The sequence below is a fragment of the Stegostoma tigrinum genome, chromosome 3 (assembly GCF_030684315.1).
Source record: "Stegostoma tigrinum isolate sSteTig4 chromosome 3, sSteTig4.hap1, whole genome shotgun sequence".
NCBI lineage: Eukaryota > Metazoa > Chordata > Chondrichthyes > Orectolobiformes > Stegostomatidae > Stegostoma > Stegostoma tigrinum.
In genome coordinates, this window is record NC_081356.1 from 32,047,146 (window position 1) to 32,066,745 (window position 19,600).

General features: G+C 42.2%; 1 protein-coding gene across 2 annotated transcripts in view; it reads left to right on the plus strand.

Moving 5' to 3' along the window:
• Positions 1 to 19,600, plus strand: part of hsdl2 (hydroxysteroid dehydrogenase like 2) — a 127,904-nt gene that overhangs the window by 88,827 nt on the left and 19,477 nt on the right. For both annotated transcript variants that reach the window (XM_048527217.2, XM_048527216.2), the window contains exons 5-6: positions 14,808 to 14,911; positions 15,451 to 15,549. In XM_048527217.2, the coding sequence (XP_048383174.1) occupies positions 14,808 to 14,911; positions 15,451 to 15,549 (203 nt within the window). The remainder of the gene's footprint in view (positions 1 to 14,807; positions 14,912 to 15,450; positions 15,550 to 19,600) is intronic.

The window sequence follows — 19,600 nt, forward strand, 5'->3', positions numbered from 1 at the left end:
AACAGGAGTAAGCCTTTCATCCCCGCGAGCCTCTTCTTCCATCCAATGAGATCATGGCTGATCTGTGGCCTAACTCTGGATACCTGCCTTTGCCCACATCTTTGAATACCTTTGCTGAACAAATATTATCTATCTCTGATTTAAAGCGAACAACTGGTCCAGCATCAGTTGCTGTTTGTGGATGAGAGTTCCAAACTGCTACTACCCTTTGTGTGTTAAAGTGCTTTTTAACATTCTCTCCTGAATGGTCAGGCACTGGTCTTTTAAGACTATATCCCCTGGTTCTGGAATTCCCAACCAGTGAAAATAGTTTATCTCGATCAACCCTGTCTTATCCTTTTAATATTTTGAAGACTTTAGTCAGATTGCTCCTTAATCTTCTAAATTTGAGAGGAAACAGGCCTAATTTGTATCATGTCCCCTCATAATGTCACCACTGAAGTCTAGGCGTCATTCTTGTAAATTACATTGTACTTACTCCAAGGCTAATATATCCTACCCAAGTGCCCAGATCTATTCATCATACTCCGAGTGGTGTCTGTCCAGGGTTTATTGTACCATAACATCTGCATCCTTATGCTCAGTCCAGTAGATGTAAAAGCCAGCATTCTGTTAGCTTTAGACAGTCAAACAAAATAGGGGCATATTTGAAGCTAAGATAATAAAATGTGAGGCTGGATGAACACAGCAGGCCCAGCAGCATCTCAGGAGCACAAAAGCTGACGTTTCAGGCTTAGACCCTTCTTCAGAGAGGGGGATGGGGTGAGGGTTCTGGAATAAAGAGGGAGAGAGGGGGAGGCGGACCGAAGATGGAGAGAAAAGAAGATAATAAAATGTGAGGCTGGATGAACACAGCAGGCCAAGCAGCATCTCAGGAGCACAAAAGCTGACGTTTTGGGCCTCTGATGAAGGGTCCAGGCCCGAAACGTCAGCTTTTGTGCTCCTGAGATGCTGCTTGGCCTGCTGTGTTCATCCAGCCTCACATTTTATTATCTTGGAATTCTCCAGCATCTGCAGTTCCCATTATCTCTGAGAAAAGAAGATAGGTGGGGAGGTAGGGAGGGGATAGGTCAGTCCAGGGAAGCAAGGCTGAAGAGATTACAAGAGAGTTGCAGTGGGAGAGAGATTCCCTGAGGTTGGTCCGGAGGGAGGAGGGTAACTTCTTCAGGTTAGGCATCCCTGGAAGAGGCTTCGCAGTGAGGTTAATTGAAGCTATTTGCTCCTTGAAGTTGCTTTGTTATTCAATAAGCACACGGCTAACAATTTGCATTTTGAATTCTGCAATCCCATGAGGGGTGACTTTGTGGAGGTTTTTTAAGTCATGAGGGGCATGGATAGGGTGAAGAGCCAAGATTTTTTTTCCCCATACTGGGGCAATCCAAAACTAGAGGTCATAATTTTGGGGTGAGAGGGGAAAGATTTTAAAAGGACCTGAAGGGTAACATTTTCACACAGACGGTGGTATGTGTATGGAATGAAGCTGGTACAATTAGAACATTTAAACGGCATCTGGAAGGGTATGCGAATGGAAGGGGTTGAGAGTGATACGGGAAAAGTGCTGGGAAATGGATAGGTCAGCTTAGACCATAAGACCATAAGACATAGGAATGGAAGTAAGGCCATTCAACCCATCAAGTCCACTCTGCCATTTAAATCATAGCTGATGGGCATTTCAACACCACTTCCCTGCACTCTCCGTGTAGCCCTTGATTCCTTTTGAGATCAAGAATTTGTCGATCTCTGCCTTGAAGGCATCCAACATCCTGGCCTCCACTGCACTCTGCGGCAATGAATTCCACAAGCCCACCACTCTCTGGCTGAAGAAATATCGTCTCATTTCAGTTTTAAATTTACTCCCTTTAATTTTAAGGCCTAGTCTCCCCGCCTAACGGAAACAACTTCCTAGTGTCCACCCCTTCTAAACCATACATTATCTTGTAAGTTTCTATTTGATCTCCCCTTAACCTTCTAAACTCTAATGAGTACAATCCCAGGATCCTTAGCCGTTCATCATACGTTAAACCTACCATTCCAGGGATCATCCGTGTGAATCTGTGCTGGACACGCTCCAGGGCTAGTATGTCCTTCCTGAGGTGTGGGGCCCAAAATTGGACACAGTATTCTAAATGGGGCCTAACTAGAGCCTTATAAAGCCTCAGAAGCACATCGCTGCTTTTATATTCCAACCCTCTTGAGATAAACGACAACATTACATTTGCTTTCTTAATTACGGACTATACCTGCAAGTTAACCTTCAGAGAATCCTGGACCAACACTCCCAGATCCCTTTGCATATCTGATTTGCGAATTTTCTCACCGTTTCGAAAATAGTCCATGCCTGCATTCTTTTTTCCAAAGTGCAAAACCTCACATTTACTCACATTGAATTTCATCAGCCATTTCCTGGACCACTCTCCTAGACTGCCTAAATCTTTCTGCAGCTTCCCCACCTCCTCAGTACTACCTGCCTGTCCACCTATCTTCGTATCATCGGCAAAGTTCACCAGAATGCCCCCAATCCCCTCATCCAGACCAGCTGTGGCCCCAACACTGAACCCTGCGGGACACCACTCGTCACCGATTGCCATTCCGAAAAAGAGCCTTTTATCCCAACTCTCTGCCTTCTGTCAGACAGCCAATCCTCAATCCAAGCCAGTAGCTCACCTCGAACACCATGGACCCTCACCTTGCTCAGCAGCCTCCCGTGAGGCACTATATCAAAGACCTTTTGGAAGTCTAGACAGATAACATCTACTGGGTTTCCCTGGTCTAACATACTTGTTATCTCTTCAAAGAATTCGAACAGGTTTGTCAAGCACGATCTCCCCTTACTAAAACCATGCTGCCTTGTTTTAATCTGACCCTGCACTTCCAGGAATTTAGAAATCTCATCCTTGACAATGGATTCTAGAATTTTACCAACTACCGAGGTTAAGCTAATCGCCCTATAATTTTCCATCTTTTGCCTTGATCCTTTCTGAAACAAGGGAGTTACAACAGCAATTTTCCAATCATCTGGGACTTTCCCTGACTCCAGTGACTTTTGAAAGATCATGACCAAAGCCTCCGCTATTTCCTCAGCCACCTCCCTCAGAACTGTAGGATGTAGCCCATTGGGGCCAGGAGATTTATCAATTTTTAGACCCTTTAGCTTTTCTAGCACTTTCTCTTTTGTAATGCCTACTATACTCAACTCTGCCCCCTGGCTCTCCCTTAATTGTTGGCATACTACTCATGTCTTCCACTGTGAAGACTGATGCAAAGTACTTATTAAGTTCTTCAGCTATTTCCTTATCTCCCATCACTAGCCTTCCAGCATCAATTTGGAGCAGCCCAATATCTACTTTTGCCTCTCGTTTGTTTCTTACGTATTGCAAGAAGCTTTTACTATCATTTCTAATATTACTAGCTAGCCTACCTTCATATTTGATCCTCTCCTTCCTTATTGCTCTCTTTGTTATTCTCTGTCTGTTTTTGTAGCCTTCCCAATCTTCTGATTTCCCAGTGCTCTTGGCCACTTAATAGGCTGTCTCTTTTTCTTTGATATATTTCCTGACTTCCTTTGTCAGCCATGGCCGTCTAATCCCATCCCGGATAATCTTTCTTTTCTTTGAGATGAACCTCTGTACTGTGTCCTCAATTACACCCAGAAACTCCTGCCATTGTTGCTCTACTGTCTTCCCCGCTAGGCTCTGCTTCCAGTCGATTTTCGTCAGTTCCTCTCTCATGTTCCTGTAATTACCTTTATTTAACTGTAACACCATTACATCCGATTTTGCCTTCTCTGTTTCAAACTGCAGACTGAACTCTACCATATTATGATCGCTGCCTCCTAAGTGTTCCCTTACTTGAAGGTCTTTTATAAAGTCTGGCTCGTTACATAGCACTAAGTCCAGAATAGCCTGCTCCCTTGTGGACTCCATCACAAGCTGTTCCAAAAGGCCATCCTGTAAACATTCCATGAATTCACTTTCTTTGGATCCACCAGCAACATTATTCACCCAATCCACCTGCATATTGAAGTCCCCCATGATCACCTTGCCTTTCTGACATGCCGTATCTATTTCTCGGTGCATCTTGCACCCCTGGTCCTGATCACTGTTAGGAGGTCTGTACATAACTCCCATTATAGTTTTTTTGCCTTTGTGGTTCCTCAATTCCACCACACAGACTCCACATCTTCTGACCCTATGTCATTCAGTGCCATCGATTTAATTTCATTCTTAATTAACAAGGCAACCCCACCCCCCTCTGCTCACCTCCCTGTCTTTTCGATATGTTGTGAATCCTTGGACGTTTAACCACCGGTCCTGAGCTCCCTGCAACCATGTCTCTGTGATGCCTACCACATCATAATCATTCAAGAGTATTTGTGCTGTTAATTCATCTACTTTGTTGTGAATACTACGAGCATTTAGATAAAATGTCTTAATGCTAGCTTTCTTATCATTATTAGAGAGGTTGGAAATCCCAAAGTATCTTGAGCTATCCTTCCTTTTTGCTGTATTCCTAGTCTGCCTCGAGCTTAAATCCACCTGTACACATGCTATCCTGTTGCTTATCTTTCCATTTAACTCCATACTCCCTCTCTCTTTCACTTTCCCTTCCCCCGACTCAGAAGTTTAAAGTCCTACTGACTACCCTATTTATCCTTTTTGCTAGAACACTGGTTCCAGATCGGTTCAGGTGGAGACCGTCTCAACGGTACAGATCCCCCTGGTTCCAAAACTGATGCCAATGCCTCATGAAATGGAATCCCTCTTTCCCTCACCAATCCATTAGCCACGTGTTTACTTCCCTAACTTTCTTTTGGGATGTCTGGTTGGCACATATGAATTGGACCGAGCAGTCTGTTTCCATGCTATATGACTCTGTAACTCCAGCAGAGATGACTGACCTCTGACAACCGCAAACGTCTTCCTATTTGCCAGATATGCCTCCAACCAGTGGAGAGTTTTCCCCCACTTCCCCTTGATTCCAGTTTTGCTAGGGCTCCATGATGCCACACTCAGTCAAATGCAGTTTGATGTCAAGGGCTACTGCTCTCACCTCACCTCTGGAATTTATCTTTTTTGTCCAAGTTTGAACCAAGGCTGTAATGAGGTCAGGAGCTGAGTGGCCCTGGTGGAACCCAAACTGAGTGTCACTGTGCAGGTTATTGCTGAGCAGGTGCCACTTGATAGCACAGTTGATGACACCTTCCATCACTTTCCTGATGATGGCGAGTAGACTGATGGGATGGTAATTGGCCAGGTTGGATTGTTCTGCTTTTTGTGTGCAGGATGTTTTCCACATTGTCAGATAGATGCTATAATATTGTAGCTGTACTGGAGAGCTTGCGTAGGGGAATGGTAAGTTCTGGAGCACAAATCTTTCAGTATTATTGCCAAAATAATAACGTCTTAATCTTTGCAAACAAGTCACCCTCAATCTTCTAAACTCCAGTGGAAGCAAGCTCCAGTTTGTCCAACTTTTCCTCAAATAATGACCTGCTTGTTTCAGGCATCAATCTAGTAAATGTCCCCGAACTACTTTCAATGTGTTTATACCCTTCCCTAAATAAAGTAACAAAAACTACACGAGATATTCAAGATGTGGTCTCACCAATGTCTTGTATAATTGAAACGTAACATCCTTATAACTTTGTTCAATTCTTGTCATAATATTCCTTTAGCACTCTTGTTCACATGCTGTACCTCCACACTAACTTTTCATGACTTAAGTACTTGAACACCTCAATCTGTTTGCAGCTTGAAATTCTGCAGCCATTCTCCTTTTACTGTTTGTTTTTATTTTTCTTCCAAAGTCAACAAATTCACATGTTTGCACAGAATTCTTGTCCATTCATTCAGTCTATATCTCCACACATGCTCCTTTTGTCCTCTTCATATGCATCTTCCTCCCTATCTTGATGTTGTCTGTGAATTTAGCTTCCATGCCTTTGTTCCACTCATCTTAGTCATTGATGTACATTGTTAAAAAGTTGAGACCCCAGCACAGATCCCTGTAGGGCGTCACTCATAATATGCTGCCAATCAGATAAGGATTCATTACGCATACTCTTTTATCTGTAAGCCAACCAATCTTCTGTCCATGTGATTGTTATCCCCTACACCATGAGCTTTAATATTCTGCAGTCATGTTAATCTGCTATCTGATGAGATATCTGCTGGGATTCAAAGACTGTATGTTTTACGAGCTCCCATTATCCATTGCACATGCTATTCCTTCAAAAAAATCTAACAAATTTGTGACTAATGATTTCCATTTCATGAAACCAGGTTGAATTGTCCTGATTATCTTTTTTTCTAAGCACGCAGCTAGAATCTCTTTAATGACTGATTCTGACACCATCCCCACTGTAGATGTCAAGCAGCCTGATCTATTATTTCCTGTTTTCTGCCTCCCTGTTATTTTGCAGTCTGATGGAATCTTTTCTGAATCTAAGAAATATATAAAATAACACGAATGCATCTGTAATGTCTTTAGCCACCTCTTTTAACAACCTAGAATGAAATTCATCTGCATCTAGAGACGTGTCAGTCTACAGCTCCATCAGTTTACTTAGTACCACTTCCCTAGTGATTGTAATTTCACCAAGTTTCTCTCGCTGCCTTCAACATCCTGATTTATAAGAATGTTACAGGAATGTTTCTATAATCCTCTATCATGAAGACAAAAGCAAAATATTTCACTTTGCATTTCCTTTCGATTTTGTTAATACCATTCTCACTCACTAATGACAATCTCATTTTTTACTCTTTTCCTTTTTAAATACCTTTAGAAACTCTTGCTGTCAACTTTTTACATTTCTAGCTAGCGTCCTTTCATGCTGTAATTTCTTTCTCCTGATTAACCTTTTAATCGTTCTCTGCCATTCTTTATATCCTCACATATTACTCATCTTTGTGAAGTTATATGCTGATTCCTTAAGTCTGATACTTTCCTTAACTTATTTATTTAACCATGTTAGGGTGGGTCCTCCCTTGAGCATTTTTCTTTAGCGCAGGAATATGTGTGTTCTTAGTATTCTGAAATATCCCCTTAAGTACCTTCTTCTGTTTCTGCATTACTGCATCATCTAGCCTCATGTGCCAGCTTGCTTCAGCTAGTTTTGGCTTTCTGATGATATAGTTGCTCTCATTTAAGAGTAAAAGACTTAACTTTCACCTCAATATTATCCTGTTCAAACTGATTCTAAATTTGAAGCATCATGTGGTCGCCGCTATCCCAGGGGTGCCTTTACTGCGAGATGATGAATTAATCCTGACCCACTGAACACTGCAAATTCTAATATACCCTGCTCTCTGGTCAGTTCAAGAATGTGCTGCTTGAAGAAACTATATCAAAGCTTTCTATAAATTCTTCATTCTTATTTTTTTGGCACACTTTGAATGAATAATTAATTTCAGAGGACAAAATGGCAAAATGTAAGAAAGCCTGTACTTCAATTTGTTTGATTATTATACCCTTTCGCGTGTGTAGGCCAATGTGGAACGTAGCGACAAGATTCATGCATACAACACACTTACACCTCGGGACATTATTTGGTTGCTATAGTTACAATGCTATTAATATCATAATCCAGGAATACAGTGCTGCAGATGTTTGCATAAACTTTTCACTTGCATGTAAACAAATATCACAAAGTGATTTTCACAATTTTCCTTTGTAGAAGTGAATCTGCTCATAAATATTTGAATGAGATCAGTACAGCAGTGTCAAAATCAAAGATGTGTTTTTCTTAAAGAAGTAGACATCAAATTTTCAGGATGATGTATGTATGTCTTTGAAATTCAGAGGCTCCCAGTTGAGTAAACATGAGGGCTTTGCATATAATTTCTCAGACTCACGTGCAAACATGCTCACTTTCTCATCTGCTCACTCATTCACTTGTTTTTTTCACAGTCGCTCTTTCGCATGTCCTCGTTCTACCATGCTTACACTTGTCCTCTCTCCAACCGATGCGCTGTTTCTAGTTCTGAAGTGCATCTTCTGTCCCATTGTCACATGCGTTCGCGTTTATTCTTAATTCCTGACCTTGCGAATGTTGTTAATGTCCACACATTCACGTGAAGTTTAGATGTATTTTGAGCAGATTGGGCAATGCAGGTTCCATTCCTGGCAGACCAGCACAGGGAGAAAGGACTGGGGGACAAGGGGCACTTCATAGAATTAGTATTTTATGCAGTTGGGACAAGTTTGATTTGGGAATGTGGAGCTTGATGTCCATTTTAAGTAAGTTGTAGTCATGGGTATCTATCCCATCAAGCCGCTGGGATGAGATGTATGAATTCCAAATCCACCTTACAGATGGCAGAGGTTAGCGGCTTGAGGCCTACTCCTGACTGGAAAACACCAGCTCTTGAGTACATAGGGTGAACAGCCCCTGAAGGAATGTGCCTGCAATAGTTTTTGTACCGTTAGATGTACAATGTGGATGACCAATCTTTTCACTTGAGAGGCTTCAATTCAGTTTTTTTTAACCTCACTTGAAAGACAAAGTTTGGCACATTGGTTCCCAAGTTCTGCTCGCCAGAGAATGACATGGAGACTAGGACTGAGCTCAGGAGTTGGGTTCAATTGCACGAACCTTGCCTTCGCCTGTGATGGTGTACAACCTGAGCTGGCCTCAGCAGTATTCATAAAGGAGTGGGGATAGCAAGAAGTTGTCTTCCTCATTGTGAAAGGGACCAAAGGGGCAATTTTTTCATGCAGTGGTAGGTGTGTGTGTGGAATGAGCTGCCTGAGCAAGTGGTGGAGGCCACTGTAATTACAACATTTAAAAGGCATCTGAATGTGTATGTAAATAGAAAGGGTTTAGAGGGATAGTTGTCTTTCCTGGCAAATGGGACCAGACTTACCTAGGATATCTGGTCAGCATGGATGAGTTGGACTGATGAGTCTATTTCTGTGCTATACAATTCTGTGACTCAACCTAGTGTGTGGTTCATTTCTTGAGTCGGGTGGGGGAAATCTGTGGGAAAGTCCGCAGTCTAGGATTTCCTGCTCGCTGTTTCTCTAATTCCCTTCCACTTTCTGTCTCTGTTATTCATGCTCTCCCTCCCTCATACACTATTCCCTTTTCTCTCTCACCATTACACATACTCCCCCTCCCTCCTTCCCCAGCCTCCCTCTGTCTCATCCTCATTCTCACATTTTGACACACTCGTGTTGTTTCATTCTCACATTAATTGCCATATTTGAATGACAGTTTCAAATTTCTGCTTGTGTGCAGACATGTTTCCCAATTTCACTGGTGATAGGCCTGACTCTAACCTTCTGACGATGCATCTCGTACTAGACTCCACAATCAGGGGGAATAGTTTCTGTCTGTCTATCTTAGCTTCTATTTGTAGTTTGAAAACCTTGATCCAAGCCTCCCTTAACTTTTGAAATTCCAGCAAAGCAACCTTCATTTGTGTAAATACAAATTTTTAGTTTAACTCTTGTGGTTCACACTCTGTTCAGACAATGTGTGGTGCCCTGAACTGAACATTGTGGATTATTGTTAATGTATCTTTGACCTCTGTACGGAACAGGCTACGTAGCTGACGACTGCTGTTTCATCAGGTTTCCAAAGCGCTACTAGGCCCATGTTATTCTTTGTGCGTCGCCTGTGCATACACAACGTATCATGTAGTTTGATGCTCCATCTGGTGGTCGACTTGAGATCTCAGAAAGAAATCACCAGTTGAAATCTGTAAGAAGCAACAGTTTTCAAACTGTTGCAGTGTTGCCTTTTATTTATGCAGCACCTTTAGTAGTAAAATCACACAGTCGTTACTATGCAAAAGAGGCCATTTAGTCTACCACCGTCTGTCCTAGCTCTTCCTAAGAGCAATGCAGTAAGTCCCACTCCCCACCTCTTCTTCCCATCGAGTTACCAATTTTCTCTGTCCTCATAATTTCTGTTTATTGTTTTGTGGGATGTGGTCTCACAGAATAGGCTGACATTTGTTGCTCATCCCTGGAACCGAGGGCAGCTAAAAGCTAGTCCCACTGCTGTTGTGGATCTGGAGTCACATGTAGGCGACACCTCGTGAAGTCAGCTGACTTCCTTCTCAAAAGAGCATGAACCAGGTGGGCTCTCACAACAACACACATGGTTGTCACGTTCAGCATTACTGAGTTTTAAAATTCCGGACTTATTAATTGAATTTCAGTTTCACCAGCTGCCGTTGTGGGAATTGATTCTTCAGAGCATTAGCCTGGGGTTTGTGGTGATTAAACAACAATATTGCCATGGCACCACCGTCTCCTCTGAATTATCCAATTTTCTTTTGAGAATTGAATTCGCCTCCACTGCACTCTCAAGTAGTGCATTTCAGATCCTCACTAGGTAAAAATGCTTTTCCTTGCATATCCTTTCAGTTCTTTGGACATTGCCTTTAATTCAATCTTCTCAATCTTCACCAACAGGAATTGTTTCTCCCAATCCACTGAGACCAGAACCCCCCTCATGGTTTCGAATATCACCATCCAATCCCCCACTGACTATCTCTTAAAAGTGTGTAGCCTCAGCTTCTGAAATTAATCAATGTAACTGAAGTCCCTCATTCCTGGGTCAAACAGAACTTGGCACCGAACTAGATGAGAAGATAATGGGGCGAGCGAGTAAAAGATTAGACGGATCAGGAGGAAATGGAGATGTTTAGGGAGGGAATTTCAAAGCTAAGGGTCATTCAGCCAAAGGCATAATAGCAAAGTGCAACAGTTAAAATCAGCAAAGCATTGAGATCTCGAAGGGCAGTTGGGCTGGAGGTCGCAGAGGTAGGGAGGAGAGGGATTTAAAACAAAGAAGACCTTACTGTTTTGGAAATTTGCAATTGCAATCTTGTTTTTCATATTTTGTTCCAAACATAGGGGCCAGTAGCATTGTTTAATATTGTTTCTGACTTCCTTAAAGGAGCAACTTCAGTTTCTCTGCCTTTAAGCTGCAACCAAAATGCTCAGTATTACAACTCATCTGTGAAGATCAGACTCTCTCAAAATGGAAGTCGGGACAAAATATACAAATGTTGTTGTTGTTGGGCTTCAGGCACCTGATGGCGCAAACAAATGAGCAGTTTGGAGATAAGGAACGACAGTGTTTGGGTAACGACTGCCTTGCAAGGTGTGCATTTATACTCCAGTAGTTTCACTTTGCTCCGAAGCTGCAATTATTGTCTGTATGCAGCTTGGAACTGGAGTCTGGGCCTGGCCTGACGCTGAAATGAGACTGCCTGGTTGGAGGAGGAGGTCTTACTACTTCAGTCTTGATTTGCCAGTTTAACTGTTCACCACAGATCAGAGAAGCTTGAGGCATGATTTGATAAAAGCATTCAAAATGATGAAGGGCTCTGATAGAGTAAAGGGGGAGAGGTTGTTTCCACTGGCTGTTGAAGTGGGCAGGTAGGGGGAGTGAAACCAGAAGGCACAGATTTAAGGAAGCTGGCAAACAAACCAGAGGCAAAATGAGGAAACATCTTGTTTTTACAAGCCAGGACGCACTTCCTGAAAAGCTGGGGCAGCTGGTGTGATAGTAATATTCAAAGAGCAATTGGAAAAATAGTTGAAGAGGCAGAATTTGGAAGTTTATGGGAATGAAACGAACAGAATCGCTTTGCCAAAGAGCCAGCACAGATACAGTCACCTGAATGTCCTTTTTATTCATCGATTTAAGCCATGTAAAACCAACAACTGAATGTAAAGCTTAAATTTACCTGAATTTGTGTGCCGCAACATCTTTTGCATTGGAATGCTTAGTCCTGAGTGCCGCAGGAACTGGTTGTGTGAGGTGAACCACATAGATATATTGAAGACGAAGTCAGATAGGCACGTGAGGGAGAAGTGGGCAGGAGATTATACTGAAAGGATGAGATGAAGCTGGGGTGGCAGGCTTACACATGGGGCATAAACATCAGCATGGACCATTTAGGCCCAATGGCCTGTTTCTGTGCCATGCGTTCCATATCATTCTTCATACATTTGTACATTTTACTGATGAGCAGAAACACCAGAGCTGAGCATGATGCTATAGATAGACTGCGTGCGGCTCTCATCAAAGGCTACTGTAACGTTTCCTGAAGTTGACTTTTCTGCTGTTATTTCTCACAGTCGTTGTCCTCCTCTGTGAAACACCTTTGAACATCATAGGAGTGTGAAAGGTGCTATATAAATGCACACCTTAACTTCATCTTTTCTAATTTACTACTATGATTCTGTACTTTTGATGATCTGTAATGCTGGACTTTTTATTTCTGTTGCACAGTGGCTCAGTGGTTAGCACTGCTGCCTCACAGCACTGGGGACCCAGGTTTGATTCCACCCTCGGGCGACTGTGTCGAGTTTGCACATTCTCCCTGTCCCTGCATTGGTTTCCTCCAGGTGCTCCAGTTTCCTCTCACAATCCAAAAAAGAGCAGGCGAGGTGGATTGGTCATGAAAAATTGCCCATAGTGTTGAGGGATGTGTAGATTAGGTAGATTGGGATGGGTCTGGGTGGGACGCTGTTAGGGTCAGTGTAGACTTTGTGGGCCGAAGGGCCTGCTTCCCCACTGTAGGGATTCTTTGAATTCAACGAATCTATGAAAAAAGAATTTGTACAAAAGAATCTGTACCTAGGTATGTTGGTACCTCAGATGATGCCGTAAGTGGCAACTGTTAAACTTTTCACTCTACTCATGTGAGTGCATGTGACATTAGAGCTAATTCAATTTGATTCAGTGCTCATTGACTTTTGGCAGTTTCACTGCTGCTTTTTGAAGTCCAAGATAATTACGGAAACAATATTTAGGATTGAGTTTGTAACGTCATTGAATCCTTAAGAATTTGAAACGATTCCAGTTACACGCGTGACAGAAAGTAACTCTCGTAATACCATTAGCATCTCCTGTGCCAGTCAGCTGCTGATCTCACAAATAAAGGCGTTCACTGCAATCACATGTTATTCCTGAGGGAGCTCGTGACTTCTTTAGAAACACTTTTTATGGAACACAGCATTCTGAAGACACTTCAGCCCTCTCTGATGTGTGACATTTTGGTTTTTTTTGTTGGTGAACAGAAGAGAGGATTCTTTTAAACATTTACAGCTTCAGGAAGAAAGACTCTAATTTATATGTTGAGTTCTGACCCGAAACGTTAACTCTGATTTTTTTCCACAGATCCTGCCAGATCTCCTGAGCTTTTCCAGCAATTTCTGTTATTTTCCTAACTTATATTGCACTTTTCACCCATCACTTTGCAGCCAATTCTAAATGCTTTGCAGCCTGTGAAAAACCTGTTGAAATGTAGTCGCTGTTGTCATGAAGGAAACACAGCAGCCAATTTGCACACAAGATCCCACAAACCACAATGTATGAGCTACTTGCCACATTTTTTTTTGCGTGATGCTGATTGGAGAATAAATGTTGACCAGGATCCTGGTAAAATGCCCCGGTTATATTTGAAATAGCATTACTTGATATTTTCAGGAATAACATGTGATTGCAGTGAACGCCTTTATTTGTGAGATCAGCAGCTGACTGGCACAGGAGATGCTAATGGTATTACTAGAGTTACTTTCTGTCACGCTTGTAACTGGAATCGTTTCAAATTCTTGCTATTACTTGTAAGTTCAAAGCCCTGGAGTGAGACTTGAATCCTGGACCTTGTAATTCAGAGACATATGATTATCAACCAAGCCACTGCTGACACTGCCAAGAGGAAATGCAAGCAAGAAGAAATAATTAAATGAATGCAAATTGATCATTTCTTAAAGAATAATAAAGGAAAGCAGTTACTGTTTTAGCTGTAGTGCTCGTAATGGAACTGACTGACTGTTTGTATATCCCATGTAATTTTAGCATTTTTTTTATTGTAGAAAGAACATTTTTCAGAATTTAAAGACCTTCACTGTTGAATGAAAATGAAAACTTGCTCATGATAGTACTCCAGGAGTAGCCTTTGTTGAATCCTACCTAGTTTTTTTTTAATGAATTCTAAAGGTTGAATGATTATTGTTTTAATAATTCAAATTTGAGATCCAGTGTAGTATAAATACTGGCTTGATGTGACTATATGGCCTTGCATCGATTTGAAACTTTGAAGGAATAATTGGCAGTCTTAGCCAACCATCTTCTTTATTTATACTTCAACAAAGGCCCATTTGTCATTCTATCGCAGACTGGTACGGTACAAACGGAGCCCATTTGGCCCATCATCCATTTTCCATCTGTCCACTTGAGCTATCAGGTTTCTGTTTGGAAGCTACAAGTGAGTCTGCTTTCACTGCCCTTACAGGGACAGAGTTACAGAATGCAGTCGTGTGAATATTTTAAAAGCAACATTCATTCGCTGTAAGGTACTTTGGGCATTCTGAGATTGTGAATGGTAGTCCACAAATGCAAACTAAATGGAATGCAGTATGGGCTGATTGGCTAATACTGTAAAAATAATTTATTGTAAAATTGGATGTGAATTAACTCCACAGCAGCTGGTATCCTGTCACCAAGTCACCCTCTATTTATACTTAGAATCCTTGGCAGTGATTCAGCTCTCACAGTGCTAACTCTCAGAGTAAACAGAACCTCTGACACCCCTGTTCTTATCTGTCATCCAGGGCTCCCTGATTGGACCAGGTTAACAGCCCCAGTCAGGGAACTGGTATTCTGTGAGGTCCACCAAGCTGACTTCATTACGATCGCGACAGTGTTTACATCATGTCTATTGTAAAAGCTGTGCATTTGTGTATTTGCACATCTTTTGAAAGACCAGTATGTTCATTTAAAATTTTGTATGTTTAATTTTGTATTGCATGTTACTTCATTTTTCTCTCTCTTTTCTCAGGTCAAAATTGTGTATTCCTTATTTGAAAAAGAGTCAGAATGGCCACATTCTGAACCTGAGTCCTCCTCTCAACATGAATCCAGTCTGGTTCAAGAACCACTGTGGTGAGCACAGGCACCGTATATGTTAATTCTTATGGACTGAAGAAGCTGGGCTATTTTCCTGAGAGCAGAGCTGCTAAAGTGGAGATTTGACAAATACATTGAAAATCATGAAGGGTTTTGAAAGAGCAACTCTAGGGAAATTGTTTCCAGAGGCAGAAGGGTCAATAACCAATGCAGATGGATTTAAACTCATTTGTTAGAAAGGGACGCTGGTGAGATGAGAATTTTATTTTGCCACACTTGATGTTCTGGGACATGTTGCCAGAGAAGATGGTGGAAGCAGATTTAAGAGCAACTTGCTGAAGGGAATTGCATAAATATTTGATGAGGAAAATAATGCAGGGCTATAGGAAAGAGCAGGTGACAATGACACGACAAGCTGTATGTCCTCTTTCTGTGATTTTCTCGGTCTTTAGTCGCAGAGGTAATGCTGGAGGAATTTTCTTCATGAAGCTATATGCAGTTCATGGACCTCTGTGTTGAGTACATAGGGGCAGAAGACGATGCAAATGAGCTAATGTGTTCTTTCATTCCCTCAGCCTATACCATGGCTAAATATGGGATGTCAATGTGTGTCCTGGGAATGGCTGAGGAATTCAAAGGTGAAATTGCAGTTAATGCTTTATGGCCAAAAACTGGTAAGAGCAATTTAAATTTTTTTTTTCTTGATAATAACACATTACACTATTTGTGTACCTGGTACAGATATGGTGGGATATTTGGATGATTTTTCTGAAGCTGTTTGTTTCTTTTCCCTTCCTGAAGGGGTCAGCTATTTTCTGCATTGATGTTATGGGTATCTGGTCTTGTACCTTCCCTAAAGTCATCATTCTTCACTTACAGTTCTGACTGGGAATATTGGTCGACTGTTAACTTAGAACAGCGTGATCTAATGCCGAGATAGTAGGAACTGCAGATGCTGGAGAATCTGAGATAACAAGGTGTAGACCTGGAGGAACACAGCAGGCCAAGCAACATCAGAGGAGCAGGAAAGCTGACGTTTCGGGTCTGAAGAAAGGTCCAGACCCAAAACGTCAGCTTTCTTGCTCCTTTGATGCTGCTTGGCCTGCTGTGTTCATCCGGCTGTACACCTTGTTATCTCATGATCTAATGCCTATGTTTTACCTGGGTCTACTGGGCTGTCATTTGTCTGTGTGAAAGTTATGAGCACATTTTCTCCCACTTCATTCCTGAACCCTGCAGACACTTTACTAAGTATCCCCTACTAACTGTGAGTTCAGATTTATAGATTCCCCTCCCGTCAGCTGGATATTCCTAAAACAGCCAAGATATGGGCTTGCTTGGATCTAGTTTAGTTTGGGAAACCTGGTTGGCATAGCCCAGTTGGACCAAAGGGTCTGTTTTCCATGCTGTATGACTGTATGATTGATTGACTGTTAGACAGAAAACAATTGAGCCATGCATTAAAATCTATGCTTGAAAGCACTACCCTACTCAGGTATCCATTTCTTTCTGGGAAAAATAAATGTTGAAAGGCGAGAGAAGGTGCGAAGGAAGTTATTAAGACAAGATGAGAAATGAGAGGTTATTACTGTTAGGGAAGTCTGAACAGGCTGGACTGATTGGAAACAAAACAGCAACGCAGAGGTGTGGGGATTGAGAGGCAGGGCCCAGCGCTGGGGGGGGAAGAGAGGCGGGGCCCAGCGCAGGGGGAAGAGAGGCGGGGCTGAGCGTGGGGGGAGAGAGGCAGGGCCCAGCGTTGGGGGGAAGAGAGGCGGGGCCCAGCGGGGGGGATCGAGTGAGTAGGTCCAGCAGGAAAGAGAGATTGGGCCTAGCATGGAGAAAACCCAGCATGGAGTAACGACAGGCTCATGGCTAAAGGAAGACTGTAATTTGGAATTTCTAACTTTATTCCTTTTACCCAGCTTTACTCTGAGAAGGACTGTAATGTTGAACCTTTAAATTCTTTCTTTATTTTTCTACTTTGTAACCTAAGATTTTGTACCTATCTTGTACCTAAGACATGAATGGCAAGATTGTGCACTTGTCACTGTACTTCTGTATCCCTGTACCTGAGTACACTGACAATAAATCTTAATTCTATTTTTACTGAATGACTAGAAAAGTATTTAAGGCAAAAAGAAACAAAAGGATATTCTGGTGGAGCTGGGTGAAATAGACTGAGTGAACAGTCATGTGTAGCATAAATGTGGCTGGCCATAGGTCATTGGGACAGAATGGCTCATTTCTGTGCTCTAAATTAGTTTTATTCATTCATGGGATGAAGCTGTCACTGGCCAGGGAGCATTTATTGCCCATCCCTAATTGCCTGGAGGGCAGTTCAGAGTCAGTCACATTGCTGTGGGTCTGGAGTCACATGTAGGCTAGACCAGGTAAGGATGCCAATTTCCGTCCCTAAGGGATATTAGCGAACCAGATGAGTTTTTCCTGACAGTGAATAATGGATTCATTCTCTTCATTAGAGTCTTAATTCCAGTTTTTTTTTTAAGTTGAATTCAAATTCCACCATCTGCCATGGTAGGATTCAAACCAGGTTCCGCAGAACTACCTGACCCTCGGCCTTGGACATTCGGTGTCAGTGCAGACCCAGTGTGACAGCCTTCCGGCCCAGCGTGGACTGGGTTGGAAGGGCTGTTGTTCTTTTGAACTTTATTAATTTGTCTATTTTCTAAGTTATTCCTAAAATCTGCAACGCCAGACCTTTCCTTCCTTTATTTTCTCAACTATTTTCCCCTGAGAACTTGCACTGAAGAAACTGTACCTAGGGAGGTGCGTTTGTATCTAAGATAGTGCCATAAGTGGAGACTTGTAAACTTTCCACTGTATCCTCCGTGTACATGTGACAATAAAGCTGATTCAGGACAACAATGGTTAAAGATCAATTGTTGTGGAATGTTTTGAAGCTTCTTTGAAACATCTCAAAGGAGGTGAAGGAAACTAAAAGCCTGTTGTTCCATAAAATCTCTCAAATCAGATGGTGGAATGACAGCCATCTGATCCCTAAGATTCTGAGGGGACCTGGCAGTGTGGGTGCTGAGAGAATGTTTCTTGTGGAGAATCTAGACTAGGGGGTCACAGTTTTAAAAGGAGGTGACTGCAACACATGATGGAAATGGAGAGGAATTTCTTCTCACAAGTGTTGTTAGAATTGGGAATTCTCTACCCTAGAGAGCCAATGAGGCTGGGTCATTGAGTATATTCAAAGCTGAGAGAAATTGTTGAGAAAACTCAGCAGGTCTGCCAGCACCTATGGAGAGAGATACAAAGTTAATGTTACGAATCCAGTGACCTTTCTTCAAAACTGGAAGTCAAGGATTAAGTGGGACCAGCAGGAAAGTGGAGTTAGGGCCATTGAAGGCAGCAGGCATTGTCAGCTGAATGGTCTGCTCCTGCTCATATTTTTTTGATTTCTGCACCAGTAGTTGGTATGTTGTTCACCTATAGCACCTCCATTGGCTGTGGATGAACTACCATTGATTCACAGCAAGGTCCGTTACTAGGCTGTGCTCAGCATTCATTTGGATATAGCAGCAGCAGCAAAACTTTAGAGGCTCAACAACAGACAGAAGGAAGCAAAATACTCAATGAGCTCAAAATAAGACCATCCGTTGATCTGAACATACAACCTCTTTGTCAGTGGTGCACACTGATGCCACAAAGTGTGTAACATTTACAGAATTCACTTGAGCATCTCAACTATGATCATGTCTACATTGCCTCCAATCCTGTGATATGTACCATTGAGGATATCCTTCATCAGGGTCTAGGCCTGAAACAACAGCCTTCCTGCTCCTATGACGCTGCTTGGCCTGCTGTGTTCATCCAGCTCCACAGCTTGTTATCTTGGATTCCCCAGCATCTGCAGATCTGACTGTCACTTGTAAATGGCTTCCTGGCCTTTGGCTTGTTTTGATTTCCTGTCAAGAACAGCTGTTAGTCATGCAGTGTATCAATTAGCAGAGTGGATGAGCATTAACATCTTCAGTGTTGTCAAATATTTACCGAGCGCCTCAAGTTGCAGTATCCACCAATTCTTTTCAGCTCTGATATGTTTCCAATTTACTACTGAGCAGGATTCTCAGGCACCTGTAATCTGAGTGAAATGTTTTCATACAAAAGCCAGGAGATTATTTGAGTGTTCCTCATTTTTCCTGGTGTTCAACACTACATGAAGTTAAACAAAACTGGTCCTGATTAAATAGTGAGCAGGCTTTTTAGATTTGATTGTTGTTTCATTAGAAAGTTGCATTGCCATGGTCAAGTCGAAGGGACTTCTGTATCAGAGATAGTAGGAACTCGGATGCTGGAGAATCTGAAATAACAAGATGTAGAGGTGAAGTAGAGTGTAGGCCCGAAATGTCAGCTTTCCTGCTGCTATGATGCTGCTTGGCCTGCTGTGTTCATCCAGCTCTACACCTTGTTGTCTCGGTCTTCTGTATTAGTGGGTAAAATCAAAATCTTAAATCTTATTGTGTTTAGATGAATAAAGGTCTAAAAGAGGATCAGGTGGAACACAAGCACTGGCTTTGACCTGTTGGGTCCTTCCTTTCATTCATTCTGGGTCTGTCTTTCTGTCCCTTCTTTCCAATTTTCAGTCTCTCTCTCACTGTCCCTCTTTCTTTAAACTCCTGCTTTCTTGACAAATAGCAAACAAAACTGTGCAATGACTTGATACACATCATTATAGGATTGTGCATCAACGCAAAT